At 43.2% G+C, this 19,819-nt stretch overlaps 1 protein-coding gene across 1 annotated transcript in view; it reads right to left on the reverse strand.

Moving 5' to 3' along the window:
* Positions 1-19,819, reverse strand: part of LOC119884188 (glutamate receptor ionotropic, NMDA 2B) — a 125,010-nt gene that overhangs the window by 82,589 nt on the left and 22,602 nt on the right. Inside the window, 1 exon segment of the mRNA XM_038694654.1 lies at positions 9,624-10,256. Coding sequence (XP_038550582.1) covers positions 9,624-10,256 — 633 coding nt within the window.

The following is a 19,819-nucleotide window of genomic DNA, read 5'->3' on the forward strand; positions in this document are numbered from 1 at the left end:
GGCTACAGTGTGTGTGTGTGTGTGTGTGTGTGTGTGTGTGTGTGTATCACAGCATGTGGCTCTGACAAGGGCCAGCTTGGCACAGCACTCGTGAGTAATTGAGCGAGTACATTGTGGTCTTCACTCACTCCGTTATTCTTCCACGTCCCTGCCGCCTTCTCTCTCACTCTCTCTTCTTTACTTCCTCTCCTTCTACCCCTCTCTCTGTCTTTCTTTCCCTCTCTCCCTCCCCTCTATTGTCCTAATTTTTCTCTCTCCGTCTTTACTTCCTTTGCTCTCGTCTTCCATTGATACAGGGCATGTAACAGTTGCTCGACACAGGAGGCCATGGGTGAGGTGGAGCATGGACAAAGCAAGGGCAAACGGAGACGGCAAAAAGGGAGAAGAGGATGAAAAGAGGTCTGAAGTAGATAAACTGATGGAACTGCAGTAAAAAAGGAGAGCAAAAGGGATAATGTTTACTAAATAAAGCATTAGAAAAGGGTGAAATAGTTTAAATTAAATTAAAATGTGTGTGTTTGCACAGGTAAATGGGCAATGATAATATAAAAAAATATAACACTATGTCAATAATGGAATTAGATCTTGATTAATCATATTTTGTTATCAATAGTGCTTTTGAACAAATGTATGAATCCAAGCAAAGTGTAATTAAAAAAATAAAATTGTTATTGATGTTCTGGTTACACCGGTATTTTGTCTACTTCATGACAAACACATAACACAGTTAATTCATTAGATCATTTAATATGTGGACTGTGTACCAGAGGTTTGTAACTGACGTGTTTTTTGTTTACATTGTACTGTATGCTCTGCTTTATTCCTTTGCCAATTTCCAAATCACTTTGAGCACAGACTTGCTGAAGTTGCGGGGGATTTGTGCACTGATATGACTGGACAAGTGGGTGACTCACATGGAGTGATCCTCCTTTGTCTAACTCGACTTCTCGACTTGCAAGCTCTGGGCCAAACGACACTGAACAAACAGACCTCAAGTCTGTGAATATACAGGTATTTCCCCTATGTGCCATATTAAAAAGCAGTTTGATTTTGTTCTAGTTGTCATATTGTCGTAAACCTTAGGTTGACAGGAGGCCTGAAACAGATGCAAAGTTTCCTAGTGGTGAATATTCATGACTATGCTCTATCATGGTAAAGGCACTAATAATAAATCTATTGATTCTGAGATACACATGGTTTAAATTAATTTGGACCATTGAATTATTAAAATAATTTTGTTGTACTTTAAGGAAAGGAGTCGACCCTTCTAATGAGACATTTATATTGTTGGCATTTAAAAGTTCTACATGTAATGTGCAATGGCATTTTAAAATCAATAAAATATGATTGAATTATTGTGATATGCTGGAATCATTTCCTTAAACAAAGGCATGACCAAGAAACATGATCTTTATCTCATTTTTTGCTTACATGTGTTGGAACATGTTTTTTACTGACCTTTCAAAAAAAGAAAATTGCATTTGTAGAACAGCAGCCTCCTTTGGGTTTGTACCCAAACTGAGCCAAATCTGACCCAGCAGCACAAACTATAAAATCCAAAGGGGAGGCTGCCAAGATTTTCAGTGACTTATTTGTTTACAGTGATTACACTAATGAAACAAAATAAATGCGGCACTGATTTATAGATGTCAAAATACCACTTTTATCACCTTCGAATGGCACTCTGACCTAGAGTAACTTACAGTGAAGATGGAGTAAAGTCTCACTCAATTATATCCTCACAGGAACACGCTGGGTGTTGTAAGGGCTGACTCTGTGACTGTTTGTTTACAGGACTCACCACCCGTCACCGGGAACAAGAGGGGCGGAGGTTTATAACTGACAGACATAAACGGTTGGAGTGGGGCAGCTTGCCTTTGATCCCTTCATGGTACAGCCCATGGGGCAGTAATTAACCAGAGTCCTAAATTTGTACTTTTTCCACGCTCCTCTCCTCTCTTCTCCTCTTTGTATATAATGTGTATGCCTTGTAGAAAAGCACAGCCTATGAAAATAGATAGAGTTCCATTCCCTCTCCACCTCAAATCAGGGCGGGGTCAAGTGGAGATAAAGCTAATAAGGGTCCCAGCAAAGGTCTGTTGTAAGGTCCACGAGGGCATAAGAGGGGAGGGTGGATGTCAGAGAAAGGGAGGAAAAGGGGGAGGAGTTGCTTGTAGTTCATGGCGGTGGTGGTGTAAGGAGAAGTGGGAAAAGGAAGTTGCATCTAGATGGAAGAGAGGTAAAGGAGGAGGGAGGGAAGATGAGGCACGTGCTAGTGGAACTGTAGTAAGAGGAGGGGGGTGGGGTGTTGTGGGGGTGGAAGGGCCTGTCCAGAGGGATGTGAGTGGAGGGCTGGGATGGAGGGAAAGGTGTGGCTAGTCCCGCACCAAGGGGACAGAGAGTGAGAATGAACAAAAAGAGGCCAAGCCGGAGGTAAAAAAAAGGTAGGGGAGGGAGTGAGACAGCACCTGAACCAAAAAAAATGTTTTTAAAGAATACTTTTGGATACATGGCGGGGTATGGAGGGACTGTTGTTGTAGTTTTGTGTGCACGCCAGGCAAATTTTATTCTATTCTACTGGCTTCTACTGTAATCTGAGCATGGGGAGAAACAGAGAGGTATGGGAGAGAGTGGGTGCCAGAGCAGGGTGGATTCACACCTGGACATCTGGTGTAAATATGTCTGTCTGCCTCCTGTAAGCTGCCACAGTATGAACTACACCTCACCAGACAGCCACACTCATAAAGATAGAAAAATAAGTAAGAAGAAACAGGGCAAATAAAAGACACATTGAAAACATGCAAATGCAACATTAAAAAGGGGGCAGGAGGATATAGGGAATAGCAGAAGAAGTAAGGGTAATTTGTTTTGTTTCTGTAATATCAGTCTCTTGTAAAAGCAGATGTCTAAACATTAATTCAGTGAATGGGAACAATCTGTCTATAAGGTAAAGTAATACAGGAAAAGAAAGAAACAGAATATGAGATGGAATGAGTGAAAGTGAAGCAGTTCAGGGAGAGTGTGGTATAAAAAAAAAGTTATGGGGTGAGTTTAAAAATGGCCACATTCTAAATGGCCGGAGTAAAGTGAGACCAACGGGGTTGGAAAATAGGACACATAAATTTAGGACTCTCAATATTTTTCACTTGCACGTCCTATCATCCTCTTTCCCTTCCTCTCCCGCTCTCTCTCTCTCCCTCTCGATCTTTCTTTCCCAGAAAAGGGGAACACACACAGTGGGTTGTCACAATTTTCTAAATCAGGACAATGACAAGGTAAGAAGAGACTAGTTGTGGGACATTTCCATCATAAGAAACCAGGCATTACCAATCCAGAAACCTAGTTCACATGTTTTGAATATCTTTCTATAGATGTGGATATATCTCGGAACCTACGTTTGTTACATTTTTTACATTCTGTAATTACCTCTCAGTATAGTAGTCTTAATTGTTAGCGGTGGAGTCCGCCATTCCCTTGCTGGATTAAATTTGACTTTACATGCACAAGGGATTCACAGTAAACTCTGCATGCACATATAGTCGAGCAAAGTTTTGTCTAATTGTTAACAGACTCTTTTCTGTTCACTCTCTTCACAACTTATCAGATCTGTATTACATTACTGTTAAGTTTGTTTGGCTGCACTGTAAACTTTAAAGATACGCCAGCTGCTTCTAATTCTGACAAAGTAGCTGCTTAAGAAGTGCTGTCCCCAGACTTCTGGGACCTTAAGCCACACTACTGTTGCCACCAGTAACCACAGGCATTGCTAAATCAATGAGGACCTTAAGGAGTACTGCAAATTAAAATGCGTCATCACCACAGCAAACATGAGCTACTGCATTTTCATATATTTAAAAAACTGCTGGGAAAAAATGACAAACAGTTACATTTTCAAATTTGTCAATTTATTTTTAGCTTTTTTTAAATGTGTTAAACGCTTTTATTTGTGTGGTGGTAAAAGAAACAAGATCTAATTTCATGATATATTCAGATAAGGATATTTCCAGGTGAAGTTTTTGCAATCCAAAATAGCCTTAGGAGAAAGTGCTACAGACACACAAACAACAACAAACAAAAACACAACTAACACCCGGGAATAAAACTGGACAAACGGAGCAGCAAAAAAAGGAGAGAGAACATATCCAGGATGAAAGGATAGATCAGAAAGCTGTTACAAGGGGTTCACTGTGCTTTACTGGACACAACAAAATCCATGAATGAACTAAACAATTGGGCAAGAGAGAGATGTGAAAGAGACAGGAACAGAGAGAGACAGACAGGAAAAAAGGGAAGAGAGAAAACAAAGAGGAACACTGAAAGAGACGTCAGGCACAGGAACACTCGCTTTTAATTCTCCTATTGTTTACAAATGATCCTAATTGCGTCTATGTTTTAGCAAGGACGCGGTGCTGCCAAGCCGAACAGCACATTACATTAATAGAGTACAGGACCTCAGTGATTACTACAAGAATAGGTGTTATTGTATGACATTAATTGGGAATATAAATTTATGTTCAACTCACTAGAAAAAAACCCCTAAAGGATGTGGTGAGTGTGTCTAAAACTTGAAATAACACCAAAACATGTGGATTGTGATCAAAAATTAAAAAGCACTATTCCCCCCCTAAACGTAGGGTAAACATAAACACAGAGGACAAAGCAAACATGTTTCTTTGGAAAATGAGGTTTGGACGTTAATTGCTCCTTTGAATTCAACCCTGTGCTGTGATTAAATGGTTCAACCTGCTCACTTCACACACACACACACACCCCCCACAACAATTATCCCTGGACACAGTTCAACACCAATTCCACACTATCATCAAGCCTGTTTCCTCAGAAGAATTAGCACACATGTACATACGTGCACACACAAAAACACACACACGCACACACAAAGACAGTTGTGCTCAGACACAAAATTGCTCTCTCTCTCCTTACAAAAGGCTTGGACACCCACAGGCAAACGACCGTATTTGAAACGATGAAAAGCCTGAATTATTTGGACAAAAGTTAATTGATCACTTCCTGCTGTTGTGCTCCTGGAGAAAGCTGCCTGTTATACAAAAGATGGCAGGGAACAGATTTGTTTGTGTGTGGGAACGCCTGTGAGTGCATGTTTGTGTGTCTGTGATGATGATGTGGATCTAGTTTAGCATTTCTTCCATTATCTATTTAATATTCATGCATTAATCGACCTTGTAACACATGTATTACCATATATTTCTGAAAACACATGTGTGTGGGCGTGAGCATGCCTGTGCTGTTTATGTGTGTTTGCCCGCACATGTTTGCATGTGTGCAAATATTATTCATATTATATTACAGTTTCCCCTCAGGTCACCAGGGTTGGCTGCTGTTCAGTTTTTTCATTAATTGCTGACGATCTTACATTTAAATCCTATGCACAAGCAGGATGCTATCTCTCTCCTAATCTACAGCACCAGCAGCCTCCATGTTACAGATTAGCTCGCTTTTCGTATTATGTAGTGGCCCTGGGGTGATCAGCGACAACTACAGCTATTTGTACCACTACAAAGCCATACCTTCTGAGGAAAATGGCTTACCATGTCTTGATAATATGTGCATTAGCCAAAGCTTTAGATCATACTGATTACAGCAGTCCAACAGACACTGTAGAGGGACAACACGAGGAGTGGTGCTGGAAACCACTACAGCCAAAAACTGGCAAGCACAGCAATGTTGGCCAGGTAACAACACGCACACACACACACACACCCTTAAACTGTTGGATGCCTTCCCTCTCTCTTCGCCATCTCCTCCTCCTCCTTTATCTTTTCCTGTCTTTCCCAGATGTGGGTGCAGCTGCGCTCAATCCATCTTTCTCACCTCCTTCATTCCTCCTCCATTAAAGTTGCAAAGAGAAGCTTCTCTTTTTCATGTAACATTGGCTACGTTGGAGGTATGGTGATACACCTGCTGCTACACTCCCTACAAAACACACACTCTATGTCACTCTGCCTCCCCCTCTCTCCGTCTCTCTCCTTCTCTCGTGCAGCCATGCACTCAGTGCACTCATCTTCTTATTTACCGCCCAACCCTCCCTCACTGATCTTATTCATTGATATAGATGCGAGTGCCCTTTGCCTCCATCCGTCTCTCTCCTTTCCCCTCATCCTCCGCCTTCTTCTTCATTCCTTGTTAATACTGGAGCCGCCTGGCTTCCTCTTTCCATCCCTTCATCTATTTAACTCTCTTACTTTCAAGCTCACACACAAGTTCACTTTTTCTCTGCACTGGCAGTAACTACAGAGGGTGCACAGCCACTTCCCTCTGGCAAGCCGTATGTACAGAGGCAGCCACTGTGGCAGATGTAGTCCCGCTTTTTATCACTGAGCTTACTGCTGAGGTTTTGTTCCATCCCCAAGAGTAATTCTTCTAAAAACTCCAGTTTTGTTCTTGTTACAAATGCCAGAAGACTCACGGTCGTAAGGCTGATTGAGAGACAGCTGTGTTGCAGTACTTAGTTTTGGGTATAATGGTGGACAGAATGGGGAACTGTATCTCCCACTGGCACATAACAATGTCCTTAGCTGTGTGTTCATCATCAACATAAACACCAAGTAACACTCCTTGCAGATGCACATGTGGGCAGAAAAATGTGATTCAACCTGACTCTTCACTCAGCATTGCAGTAGTCCACTCCAGAGGGGACATTTTATCTTTTACCGTTCCTCCAAATTCTTTTCCTATTCGCCCCACACTAAAAATCTAAATGCAGTATTCTCCGACTTCTCTGTCATGGCCTGTTATCATCCTTCCCTGGATGTGTAATGAAAAAGGAGGGGTTGTCTTGCTAACTGTAATAGCAGCATTTGGCCTTCCGTTTTGACGGTGCACATATTTGTGTGTGTATTTGTGTGTGTGACAGAGCGAGGCCATAAGATAAACACCTCATATTGCAATCCCTATTTTCCAATCTTTGTCAAAAAAAACACATAACACAGCCCAATTTTTCTTAAGCTCTATAAGTCGACCTTTCTTTCTATCTTCCACAATTACTCTCTATTGCTTTCTCGCCATCTTTGCTGTCCATACGGGAGAAAGTGTAAAGGTTTTCTCTTTCCCTCCACATCTCTCTCTTACCTCTCTCTGCCTCTCTGACACCCCACCCCTTTCCTCCCAGTCTGAATGGTGTAAAACTCGGTCTCCTCTTCTGCTGTTGACTTAGGCCTTGTTCTCTTCTCTCATCTGTCCATCACCTCTACAGGCAGCCCCCTCTGAACCCCACCTGATGGCTTAAAAAGCCCTCAAACAATTCCCGCCTCTCTTCCCCTACCCGCTTTCACTCAAAGTAGAAATTTCTTCCACCCAATCTCATCCTCACTATCTCAATTTCTCCACTTTCCCCATGTCTCTCTCTCTCTTTCGCTCTCTCCCTCCCTCTGATCCCTCTCTATCGTATTTTCGCCCCTCCATTGTCTCAGCCCATTAGGCAGACACAAATCCGTTTGGAGACTGAGCCTCAGCGCCGGTCCTCGCTCTCCTGGGCCCTGGTGCAGCCAGGAGGAAGCTCTCAGGAGAGGCAGACTCTGGCTTGTGGCCGGGGAAATCCATTTAAACCTCTGCCACAAAACACTGCTCTTTCCCGCTGCCTGGTGCACTTAGGGCACGTGTGCTTAATGAATGCTACTGTCTCTGCACGCACACACACACACACACACACACACACACACACACACACACACACACACACACACACACACACACACACAGGCCCATGCATTCCTTAACTACCCCTCCCTCCACTACTTCCCTCCTCTTCCCACATCCATCTAGATCTATCTATCTATCTTAAAAGATTTATATGCTTTTAGGCAGTGCTTAATTTGTAAATTATTAGGTGCTGGAGCACTTGAAATGTTCCACCTGCCGAAAATAATTAATTATTTAAAACGCATGGTGTACCTGCACATCGTTTTAAAGGGCGAACAGAAACTAATATTAGCCAAATCAAATAGTAAATAAGGAAATCCATTAGACTTACCCTATTAGGTTGGATGAAATCTTGGATTTTATTTGTGTAGAAGGGCAGTGCAGTGACGGAGCACACTTTAGAGGTGCCGGAGCGCAAAAGGCTTAAAGTCAGGGGTAGCAGAGCGGCTTTAACCCCCAACTCCACTAAAGACACATGTGGCCACAGCTCAGGGGCAAATATTTAGATATTTAAGAAAGTACATAAGGTGTGTTTGTGTATGAGCACTGCGCTGTCAGAAAATGTGCATTTTGTATAGCAGTTTTTGTATGTGCGCTTGGAAGGGCGAAGTTTTAAATGGGAGTGGACTGTTCTCTGCCATTTCTCTCCTTAGCGCTCTAATGAGAAGGAACAGAGATAAGAGCTTCTGTGGTGGCCGCTGGCCTTGCCATGTCACTGCGACTCATGTCTCTGCTGGTACAACGACCTGCTGACACCAGAGGGTCAGCAGACAAACTGGAGGACGATGGCGTGGAGACAAGGATGACTGAGATAAGACTGGGCTCTATGAGGCCCCAAATTAAACAGCGTCAAGCGATTTCTTGACAGCAGAAGCATATGTCAGTGTTCTAATAAAGGTTTCACTTTCAACACATGGAAGACACATTAAATTAATATTTCCTTTAACTGGTTATTATTTAATACAGCTGGATTTATGCACAAAGTACCAAATGAATGAGCTGATTTTGTAGAATGGGGTCCAAGCCTAGATCCCAGGCGGACACAGATAAAGCAGCAGCAGATTGCTTTATCCCATTAGGCAAGGCCTAGTAAATAGGCAGAGATCTAGCTCTCTGTTGTGGTGCAATCTCCAGCTGATCCTGTAACTGGCATCAGAACTGTTGGCAGTTTGTCTTTCAAGTCAGACACCCCAGCTTACCCGGCCTGTCTGTCTGTCTGTCTGCACCCAGAGTTAATACTATGCAGTATGGCGCTATAGGGATGAGACGAGAACTCCTCCGTTGCAGCCAAATCAGTCAAAATGGCATCACTGTTTTAGGCAAACTTGATATTAAGAGGACAATGCAGTAGTGTATACGGCAGACATGCCAAAACACTGATACCATTTAGAAAAAGACACGGCAAAACCTCTACAGGAGTTTAAGCTCTATCCATCTTTTGTTGATGGAAAAGAAGCGCTGTATGGTGATAAAATCTACCCGTGGCAGGAGTGACAGAAGTACAGCTATGATTGACAGCAGAGTGCCATCTAGCAGAGATTTAAGCTCATAGACGGGCCTTACACGAACCAAACACCATCTTATGCAGCACAGGAAAGTAGCATAACAGTAGCTTAACAAGTAGATCTGCTGTCTTTGCTGAACTTCCAATAACAAAATTTAAGTGGAGTTGTCGTAAGTGTGGTTAGACATAATTTTGACAGTTGGTGTTTTTTGTGACAACCATCAAATTAAACATTTTATGTAGGAGCAGCGGTCACAGCTAAGTGCAGGATACTGCATTTATCAGCACTTTCCATTCACTGTTATTACAGGTGAGCCCCTCTTCAAATTTTAACACTCAAACCACCCACACATACTTCCTTGTACAATTACTGGAAGTGGGGACAACTTTTTGTTTATACATAAACTGTACTGTTTGAAAAGAAATACTTTGAGTGTCCTACCTTGGCAGCCATGATCATGGAGGAACCCCCACGAACTCCTAGGATAGGGATATGGGTCTGGGCTGAAATGAAGTCGAGGATTTGGGCGATGGCCTCCTGGTCAGTGTCATCTCCAAACACCACGCCCTGCAGCCAGTGCTCAGTCATTAGGTCACAGATGCTCTTAATGATGCTTTTAGGGTCTGTCTCATTCATGGTCAGCACCTCTACGTTGGGCGCCATGTGGAGGAAGTCCTCCTTCTCCCGAGCCCCAGCCAGCGCCACCTCGCTGGAGTTGCCCACCAGGACAACAGCGATGCTGAGGCCACGCAGGATGTTGGGCAGGGCCATCTGGTGGGGAGGGGGCTGGGGGATAGGGATGTAGTGGCCGCCACCACCTCCCCCTCCCTTTTCTCTCCGTGAGTGGCAGGCCGGGGGAAGGTGGAGAAGGCAGAGCAGCAGGAGAAGGAGGGAGAGGCAGAGAGAGCCGCTGGTGCTGCGGTGGAGAGATGGAGGTGGGGGTGGATGTAGGGGTCGGACTCGCCTCTCCTGGGAGGCAGAGGGGGCGGAGGAGGAGGCCCCGGCTTGGCCATGAGGCGGGGTGGGGCTGCGGCAGCCGCAGACAGGCATGGTGGTGGAGTGGGAGAGTAGTACCTGGAGTGATAGAGGAAGAGGAGGAGTGGAACAGAAAGAGACGGAGAGAAAAGAAAAAGAAGGAGGGGCAGGCAGAGATTTGACAAAGCAAGATAACAAGAAAGAAAATATAGGGGAAAAAAGAGAGAGGCGGGAGATGGAGAGATGGAGATAGAGGTTAATAAAGCACCATGCGACATTGATTGAATAAAGTGAATTGCCGAGAGGCTACATGCATCATATGAATCAGTGCATATCAATGTCAGTCCACAGAAATGTGGCAATAAAGGGAGAGAATGAAGGAGAGAGAAACCTTGTGGAAAACGAGGCTTTAAAGAGAGATGAGAGGAGAGGTCACACTTGTCACACATAAATACGGCATAAACACATACACAGATACATGGTAGGATTGCATATAGTTTACATATAATCTCACACAAATAAATAATTCATGTACAATGTTCTGAAGCAGCATTATGTTATATATTATGGAGGATATAAACTTTCCCTCCAGAGATGCTGGCTTCTTGACAGGGGAGGACGGCAGGGGAGCGAGGGAGGGAGCAACAGAGGATGTAGGCAAGAGCGAAGTCGTACAGGGAATGCAAACGAGAGTGAGAGGGCAGATGGAGGAAAACTCAGCTCCACGCCAAGTCCGACTGACTGACAAACTGTCTGGAGCGAGATGAGTGACATACCGACCCGAGACGCAGACAAACTGACTGACGCCGAAATTGATTACGTGATTGACGGCAGAGGCGCTCGGAGCAACTCACAAGGCTTTGATATGATACCCGCTCCTCCTCCCTCAACCCCTATTGGCCTAGTTTAACACTCAAAGCCGTTTGCGGTCTGTACTTCCACCTCCCACCCATGCTCTACTTGACCATATCTCTCTCACTCTCCGACCCCCTCTTCTCTGTGCTTATTAATAGAGCTTTTCATTAATGCGGATGCAGAGGGAAGGAAGGGCCTTGCGAGCCCAGTCAAAAATAAAAGGGGGAGAGGGGAAATGAGCAAGATCCAGAGAAGACAAGAGAACAAGAGGAGAAAGGAGATGACAGCAGCAAGGTGGGACAGCAGCAACACAGCTGGAGATAAAGGCAGACATGAAAAAGAACCTTTCTGACAAAGATGTGTGTGTTCTCTGTATGTTTACATCTCTGTGTGTGGGAGGGCATGTGTCCTCTTGGGTTTCTCAGCATATAGTCTGTGTAGGTGTACAGTCGGTGGGAATAGATGTTCAGATCACTTTGGTTTTGTGGGCAGAGATACCCAGGACAGTGGGGGTGTTGTTGCTCATAAACTTATTCTGAGTGGTGTATTGTGTGTATATCTCATACATGACTGCCTTTAACAAGGAAGATGGAAGGTACAAAGAGGAACAAAAACACTAAAACAATAACCACCCTGTGAAGCTGACAGCTAATAAGACAGGAAATGACAGAGAGGAAGAAACAAGCAAGTAGGAGATTGAGAGAGGGATAAAGGGATGTACACAGAGATGACAGAACAACTTCTTTAGGGAAAACTAATTGCTGGAGGTTCGTCAGCTCTAATTACAGGTCCCTGTGTTAATAGTCAATTGCACACCACTCTCCAGGAAGGATGGAGAGGTGGGAGAGTAGGAATGAGGGAGGGACGTTAAGAGGCAAGAGGAGATAGAGAAGGGAGGAGGGATGGGGAGGGAGGGAACAAGAGAGAGAGAGACGCAAGAAAGATGAAAGAAAGCGGCAGAAAAGGCAAGAAAGAGGGATGGAAGGAAGACAGAGAGGAGGGAGAGAGACAGACAGAGAGAGAGAGAGATGCCCTCTTTGAATCTGGACTTCTTTGGCAGCACTCTGTTTCCATGGCAACAATTAAAATAGGCCTACACACATACAGACACAGTTGATGGACACAGAGATACACACACACACATACACACACACATATTTTGCAATAAACATTGATCATGTAAATGCAGCGGTGTAGTCCGGCGTACCGCTCACTCTGCTGTGAATCCTTTTTTACACAGCAATTCCTCTCACGCATAGATTAGCACACAGACCTCTGACACATTTTACACGTGAATACACACACGCACACACACACGGAAAAAGCCACTCTCTTTCACGCATACTCACAATAAACTCGCCATCTCCCTCACTCTTCTGGTTACACACAGTAGCCTGCAGCCGTGCACACACACACACCGGCACAACACACACACACTCACACACCCCAGGGTACAGATTATATTAGCCAACGCACTGTGTAACTCCAATGATCATTCAGAAAGATGAGGCCATTAAAAAGTCCCACAGTGAGTCAAAGCATGTCTCATAAAGAAACACAAAAGCCGTGTATTAAACTGTAGATTACGCGAGCGAGGTTATGACACTAAATGACCCCATTTCCCCGTCAGCCAGCCCTCGCGTCTCACCCACCATTTGCTCCATTAGCCACACCAGCGCACACAGCAGCCATATCTGTTACACACAAGTGGACCGCAGATAGCCTGTACAAGACCACAAACCCTCAGGTCCAAATCCCTACACACACTTTTCTACTTCTCCTACAACCTTTTTTGTTTGGATGTTGGGTGGGGCTGGATTTACATGCACAAACATATTTAACAATGGAAAAGTGTGTGTTTACATTTAATAAAAAGTGGGACACAAAACACTTTTTTTCATTTGCAGAAGAACGGTTTATTTCCAGAACATATTTTATTTATTTTGTACATCATAGGTGATTTATTTAAAATATATGAGACGTATACATGTTATCAAGATCTTAAATGAATAGTTGTTTAATCAATAGATTGATCAATAGGAAACAAACTATTTTGAGAATCGAATCATCATTTATATCATTTCTGACTTGAACTTCTGACAGCTTGTAAATATTTCCCGGTTTCCGGCTCAACTGAGTGTCCCCTGTAATTTTTTATGAGCATTTCTCTTTAATGCATGACTTAATAAGCCACAATTTAAGATAAAGTTTGGAAAAGGTATACTTAGGTATTATTTATTAAGAGCATTATTTGCATTTATTAAACATTGGAATACTCCGCTAATCTGTTTCATCAGGACTGTGTGGGTGTCGTTTGATCAGGTTTGATTGACAGTGGCCTGGCAACATAAGCAAACAACCCACCAACGATCATCACATGTTGAGAAATTCTGATTATTGCATGGAAGTACATCACTTCACATTTCTGCAACTAAGCAGAAAAAAAAGCATGTGGTCATGTCGGACCCCATCACTCATTTTATGAAACTGACTAAGAAACCATGATTTAAGGGTCTTTAGGACGTCACCATGGGCTCTGATGTGATAGGAATTCTTTGCTATTTGCTGACATTTCAAACAATACAAGTAATCGGAAGATTGATAAAGTTTTTGATGCATGTACACACTGCATGAGAAACACTGAAACACACTGTTTCCCTGTGTTTGTGCCAACTAGGACCTGATTTGGACATTGTGGTAAACGCACATAAATTCCTACTAACACATCTCGAAAGATTTTTATGAGTGAATGTTGGTGACTAGCAAATTTTCAAACCATATATAGTACTCATCACATAGCGGCAAAGCAATCTGTCAAGACTGACCTGGTAAAACATACTCTTAATTAAAGGATATGAAGCTACGTTCAAAATATTCTTACCAGTACAGTGGGATTAAGGAGAGTACATTTCTTTTAGTACTCCAGTCCCTATTACCTGCTGGTTATGACTGCTTCAGCCTCTGCTACTGTACAGACGCAACGAGGCATCGGCCAATTAGGTGCGAATACAGTGTTTCAGGTAGTTACCCACCCCAACCAAACCAAACAAAACCAGGTACTAAGGGGGCCCAAATGGACAATAAACAGGGTAATAGTCATTAATGAACGTCAGAGATGGCTCATATTGCTGTAGTGGAAAGTTGACAGAGCAGGGGATATGAGGCATGACGCAGACATTACAGCTCTGTAATTGGCTCCCCTCTCTTTTGTCAGCTATAAATCATACAATTATAACTTGCAGCGAATCTCTGCATGTGTCAAATGCAGACCGACTATTAGACGGCAGGTCACAGTGTGGTCAAACAAACACTAGCTGCACACACACACACACATATACACAATCAGGAAAAATTGGCTTTCCAGTCAATCAAAATACCGGTCTTACAGGCGAACAAACAGGCACCATATTTGTTCAAGTGTTGTGTTGAATATATGAGACTGAACAGCAGTCCATTCCAATCACAAACATATTCTGCTCTCACAGTAATAAATCCGCACAGGACAGGAAGTATTACTGCCGAGAATGGTTTGTGCGCTTGTGGGCAGTAGTGTGTGTGTGTGTGTGCAGTTGATGAATTTGGTTTGAAAGGTTGTGAACAACACTAGCAGCGGCTTGCTCTCGCTAATCCATTTTTAGAACTGACATTTATGTTTTTTGTTCGAATGAAAGCCAGCAGAAAAATGTAACCTTAGCACTAATCTTTAGCGATGAGATGTCTTTGATTTGATATTGATCCAACGGCGGGCGGCACATGACAATATTTAAAAAAACATTTTTCAGTCTATGGTAGCATTTTAAGAAGGCGAGCCCCTTCTGCCCTGGGGATGTGACCAGGCCACAGTGCAGGTCACCGCGCCGCATACTGACGAGCGGAGAAATCAGCTGGATACCAGAATCGCTGTCAAACGTACGATTCATGAGAATATGAAAGAATTGCTGGTCCAATGTGTGAACTCATTATACACTGCTCTGATAAATATTCATGCTGCCTGTCTGTGCAGCCTGCTGTGGAGGTGGAAGGTGGTGTGTGTGTGTGTGTGTGTGTGTGTGTGTGTGTGTGTGTGTGTGATTATGCGTTTGGACCTGTGTCTGTACATGATGTTCTGAAGCAGCCACTCACCAGCCCCCTCACCGAAGCAGACCAGCCAGGCTTTGCAATCACATGTTCACCGAGGCTCCAGGACCAATCGACTGCCATAATGGTGTCTATTTCCAGAAAGAGAGGACTGTGAAGCGCCCATCGCTCTCTTCCTCCCCGATTCCCTCTTTCTCTTTCCTTCATTTCAACTCTCTTTATCTCTTTCTCTGTTTTATCATTTTGTCTCTTTCGAACAATGCTTCCTCTCAATTCTCCCACTTATCTCTCTTGCGCTCACACTCTCTCATCGCCCTCTTCTCATTATGTGGTAAGTGTCAGGTTTGTCGATGGTGTTATTTGCATGAAAACTGGAGGACAAAGGCGACTGACAATTTTTCACATTTATCGCCTGGTTTGATATTTAGGAGGACAGCAGAAGATGGCACGGAAAGACAATCTCTCTATATCTCTCTGGATGACTGCAACCCGTTTATGGTGCAAGTACATTATCTTAACCGCTAAGTCAGGCGTGCTGTAGTGGCTTCATTTCTCCTTTTAATTGAAATGGGAATGTCACGATGAGAGGTTCACGTATCAGAAGCAGCAGCAGCTGAATAAGTACCAGGAGTTTGAAAAATTGCCCGTTACGTAAAACCCACGCACACCTGAGGCTACTTATGAGTATAATTCTTTTGTCAGTGCTAGCTTGTGATTTCATTATAAGAAATGAACAGATGAGGAAGAGAAACCTCATCCGTGGCTTTTAGCATTCTGCAGGGAGAAACACTGTAAAGACTCTAAATAGTGACTATTTTGCTACAGCTACAATCTAATGTTGAGTTGTTTGGCACCACACTGTGCATTTCTTTATGGTTCAAGGCAAAACCCTCAGGTGGCCCCTCGTCCTGACCCAGAACAAGTGCAGACAGGTGATGAAAGAAAACGTTACCTGGACAACCTCTTTGACCGCACAGCAGCGAGACGTGGGGGCGGCTGATCACATACACACAACTTGTGGTGCCGTGGTGTGCGGGAGGATGGGAACAGACTACCCAGGGCCTAAACTGAAACAAACCTTCAAGTCTCTATTAAAAATTATTTATAGGGTTGGTTCTCTTTTTATGGCTTTAAATTTGGCTGTTGTTGAAATGTAAAAAGCTGTAAGCAACTAAAGCAGACGGAAGTGGAAAAACCCCTCATGGACAGAAGACATTAAGTGTACTTTCTGGTTGATCATAAAATGAATGTGTGCAGTTGGAGCGATGGATAATTAGACATACAGACGTTTGTTATACAGTATATGGAATAATTATGGCAGGAGAGAAGCAGCGTGGGGCACGGTCACTTCCCGTGATTACGCCTCTGCACACATTTCTTACTTTATTTATAAGTTGAGTGTGTGTGTAACCTGATGAGCAGTGTTGTAACCTACAGTCCAGCGCAGCTCTACAGTCCTGCTCAATACATGATGAACAGGAAGAGTCCTGCGTGAGCTCCCAAAACTCCCTCTGCAGCCTCTGATGGCCCATCGAGAGAGTCGGCCCATGTTATGTTAAGCCATTTTTGTCTGGACAAGATGAAACTTCCCCTCCAGCTACTGCGGCCCCGATGAAAGAGTCCCGATGAAAGAGTCCCGCTCAACCGCTTATCAATATTATCCACAGGTCTATATTTTCCAATTCAGTCTGACACAAAAACAAAATGCACTTCAGGCATCCTCTGGAACAAATTATTGATTTTAAATTGTTTTTAATTTGTTTCCTCTATTTATTTATGCACATACTACATATAGCAATTTTTAAATCAATCTGAATGCTGTTACTTCAAATTTCATAGGGTGTACTTATGAAAAGAGCAGTATGCAGGGATTTGCATTTGCTTAAAATGATGCCATGACAATGTTCATATGATTGCCAAGATTTGATGGTAACAGTCATATGTTCATCAGCTTTAAGGGACTCAAATGTTGGTGGTGACAGGGGAGCTGTATAAATGTATGTGCAGATTGGATAAAGAAGTTACAGTTACAATGGTAAATCCTACAGAAAGCTGCACATTACATAAACACAGAGGTGAAAACTCTGACATGAAGTTATGGTGCGTGATTTTGATGGTTTTCTGTTCAATATTGTGCCATGTTCTGAGATTAAGTCAATTAACTGAAATTAGTACTCCTGCTATTACAATATTGTCTTTGCAACTTTGTGGTCAACTTAATTCTAATTGAGCACCTGTATTTATTTAAATGATGCAATTGATTAAAATTATGTGATAACAGGCAAAGATTAATAAAGGTAATAAAGGATCTTTCAGTCTGTTGAAGTTTTATTGGGGAACCAAAGAACCTGTAGTTCCATCACAGAGAGCAGTGTGCAGGAAGATGCCTACAGAACAGAAGGCTGGGGCAGGCAGTGGGTGCATTTATAAAACCATTATTAAATGCATAATGATTCCTGAAATTTACAAAAAAATCGGTTAGGAATGGACTTAATATGACAAGCTGAATTTGATCCATGCTGACTGGCATAAAGCCGAGGTCTTAACAGCCTGTGGATCTTGTATTGGATGCAATTTAAGGAAAGCCCTTAGATAAATCATGCTACTTTCCCCAGTTACAAGACACTATGTAGTGGCTGTCCTTAATTAATTAATAAAATTGGGAGGATCATAACAATCTATCTGGCCTCCAGCCAAAGTTCTGTATGACTCTACACAAGAAGCAGGGAAATCATGTAAATGCTAAACCAAAGAACTGCTTTGAAGGGAGTTTAACAAGGGCCTTTTACAACTACCCACTATGTGGTTCATCCCAGCTTTCTCAAAGATCTCAGTCATGCTGTAAGGCAGCTCTGACCCAGACTCTGCTCGGTTGCCTGAACCCTTCATTTTCAGGCTATATTTCAGGAACTGAAGAACTCCGTGCTCACTGTTACGCTAATTCTGGCTTTGTGAGTTTCATCCAACTGTTCTAAATTTACATTGGAGGGGCAGCAAAATGGGCAAACCTGGGTTACTGCACATGTGAGGTGTAGTCCTGGACAGTCACTGGTGCAACTCTTCTGGAAGTTGTGGGGCAACACTGCTGCCAGCTTCCCAGCTCGCAAACAACACATTTGACGTTAAATATTGTGCCCAATTGAATAAACACAATGCAGACCTGCTGCCCAAGCTCCCGGCAGCTGTTCCTGGCAGTGTCCAGGTCACAGAGCTGCCCAGTTAGTCCACATCCCGTCCAAGTATACTCCCACAGGACACATTACAGTGTAAGGGACAGAGTAAGGCGTCGCCAGACCCCCAGACTCACTTGGCTAATTTACTGGGCAGACACACTCACAATGTGAAGCATTTTCTCATGGTTTCCTGTGATGTGGCAGCTGTTGAACGGGTAAAACTGCCTGCAGCTGTTTGATGATGTGCTGGTCCTGCAGCTGAGGAAGTCAGACACAGGGATAATGCACGTTCAACTTGCTCGTCAACACACTTCCATCAAGCTAGGGGTTGCACCAGAGTGAAAACAGGTTTGTTTAGTCTCAGGTCGTGTGTGTATGTATGTGTGGGTGTGTATATGTGTATAGGCTTTGTAAGTATGCATGCTTGTTGCTATCTACCATCAGCTGTTTATTTTTGCAAATCAAGTCTCCTATAGACACAAAGACACTTTAAACACTTCAGATTGACAAATGTGTTTTGACAACACTCAGGGAGATAAGCACTTGGTCTGTAGGATCTCTCCCAGGGACACATTTCTATTTACACCTTCTCCGCCTTGCAGAAGAGATGCTTAATCTTCTCCATGATTTGTGGCTTCAGCTCCGAAATGCCTCTCTCCACGCTAGTCTTTTCCTCATCCATACATACTTTTCTTTCTGTTCTCTTACTTCCTTTCCGCCTCACTTGATCTACCTGTGTTTTCTCTCCTCATCTTCCTTGCATCAACATTAGTGCTTCAGTCCATGCGTCATTGTGAAAGACCTTTACAGGAGTGTTTATAAACGTGTGGAGTTATGCATCAGACTACATTGTCTTTTGTAAAGGTAAAGCTAGGGATATGAAGAGTACGGTGCATTGAGTGACCCCCATGCCAATAACGGCGCTGTAATCACTTTAAATGTGTTTTATTGTCAGCTTTTCACAGATTAGAGCCACAATAATCTGTCCTCCTCTATCCATCTCATTCCAAGTGGTTATTTTTGGCACCAGGATTCTGCCTTTTTGGATTAGTTTTTTCTTTTTTTTCTTTGTGGGGCTGGGTGTGTTTATGTGTGTGTATTAGTGAGAAACAACAAGGTTGTATAGCAAGGTATCAGCACAACGGCGTTGTGGAGGGAAATAATCTCGAGTGGATGTTGTGCAGGATCGGTTTCTTAAGAGAAGATATTGATATACAGTGTGGCTGCATGCTCACAATATGCCTCTTCAAGGGGAAATCAACATTTCATGCGTGTGCTTGGATACATCAAAACCCAAGCCCTGAAATATGCTTAAGCAAAAACATGGTCTAATCCTCTACTGTACTGCGTCTACTGTGTCTGCCAGTACAATGCACACATCACTAACACTGCAAAAGGAAGAGGATAAGGTGGTAAAGGGGTGTATACAGGAAAACTAAATAAATTTTAAGCAACTTTTACACAAAAGTGTCATCTCTATCCACTTTCAGTAGATTTTATAATAATTGGCCACAGCTAAATTATTTGCCCTAATTCCCCACAAAAATTTCAGTAAAG

Source organism: Micropterus salmoides, unplaced genomic scaffold, assembly GCF_014851395.1.
Source record: "Micropterus salmoides isolate LMB-PRFRI ecotype aquatic unplaced genomic scaffold, ASM1485139v1 Ms_hic_scaffold_10, whole genome shotgun sequence".
In the NCBI taxonomy this organism is placed as follows: domain Eukaryota; kingdom Metazoa; phylum Chordata; class Actinopteri; order Centrarchiformes; family Centrarchidae; genus Micropterus; species Micropterus salmoides.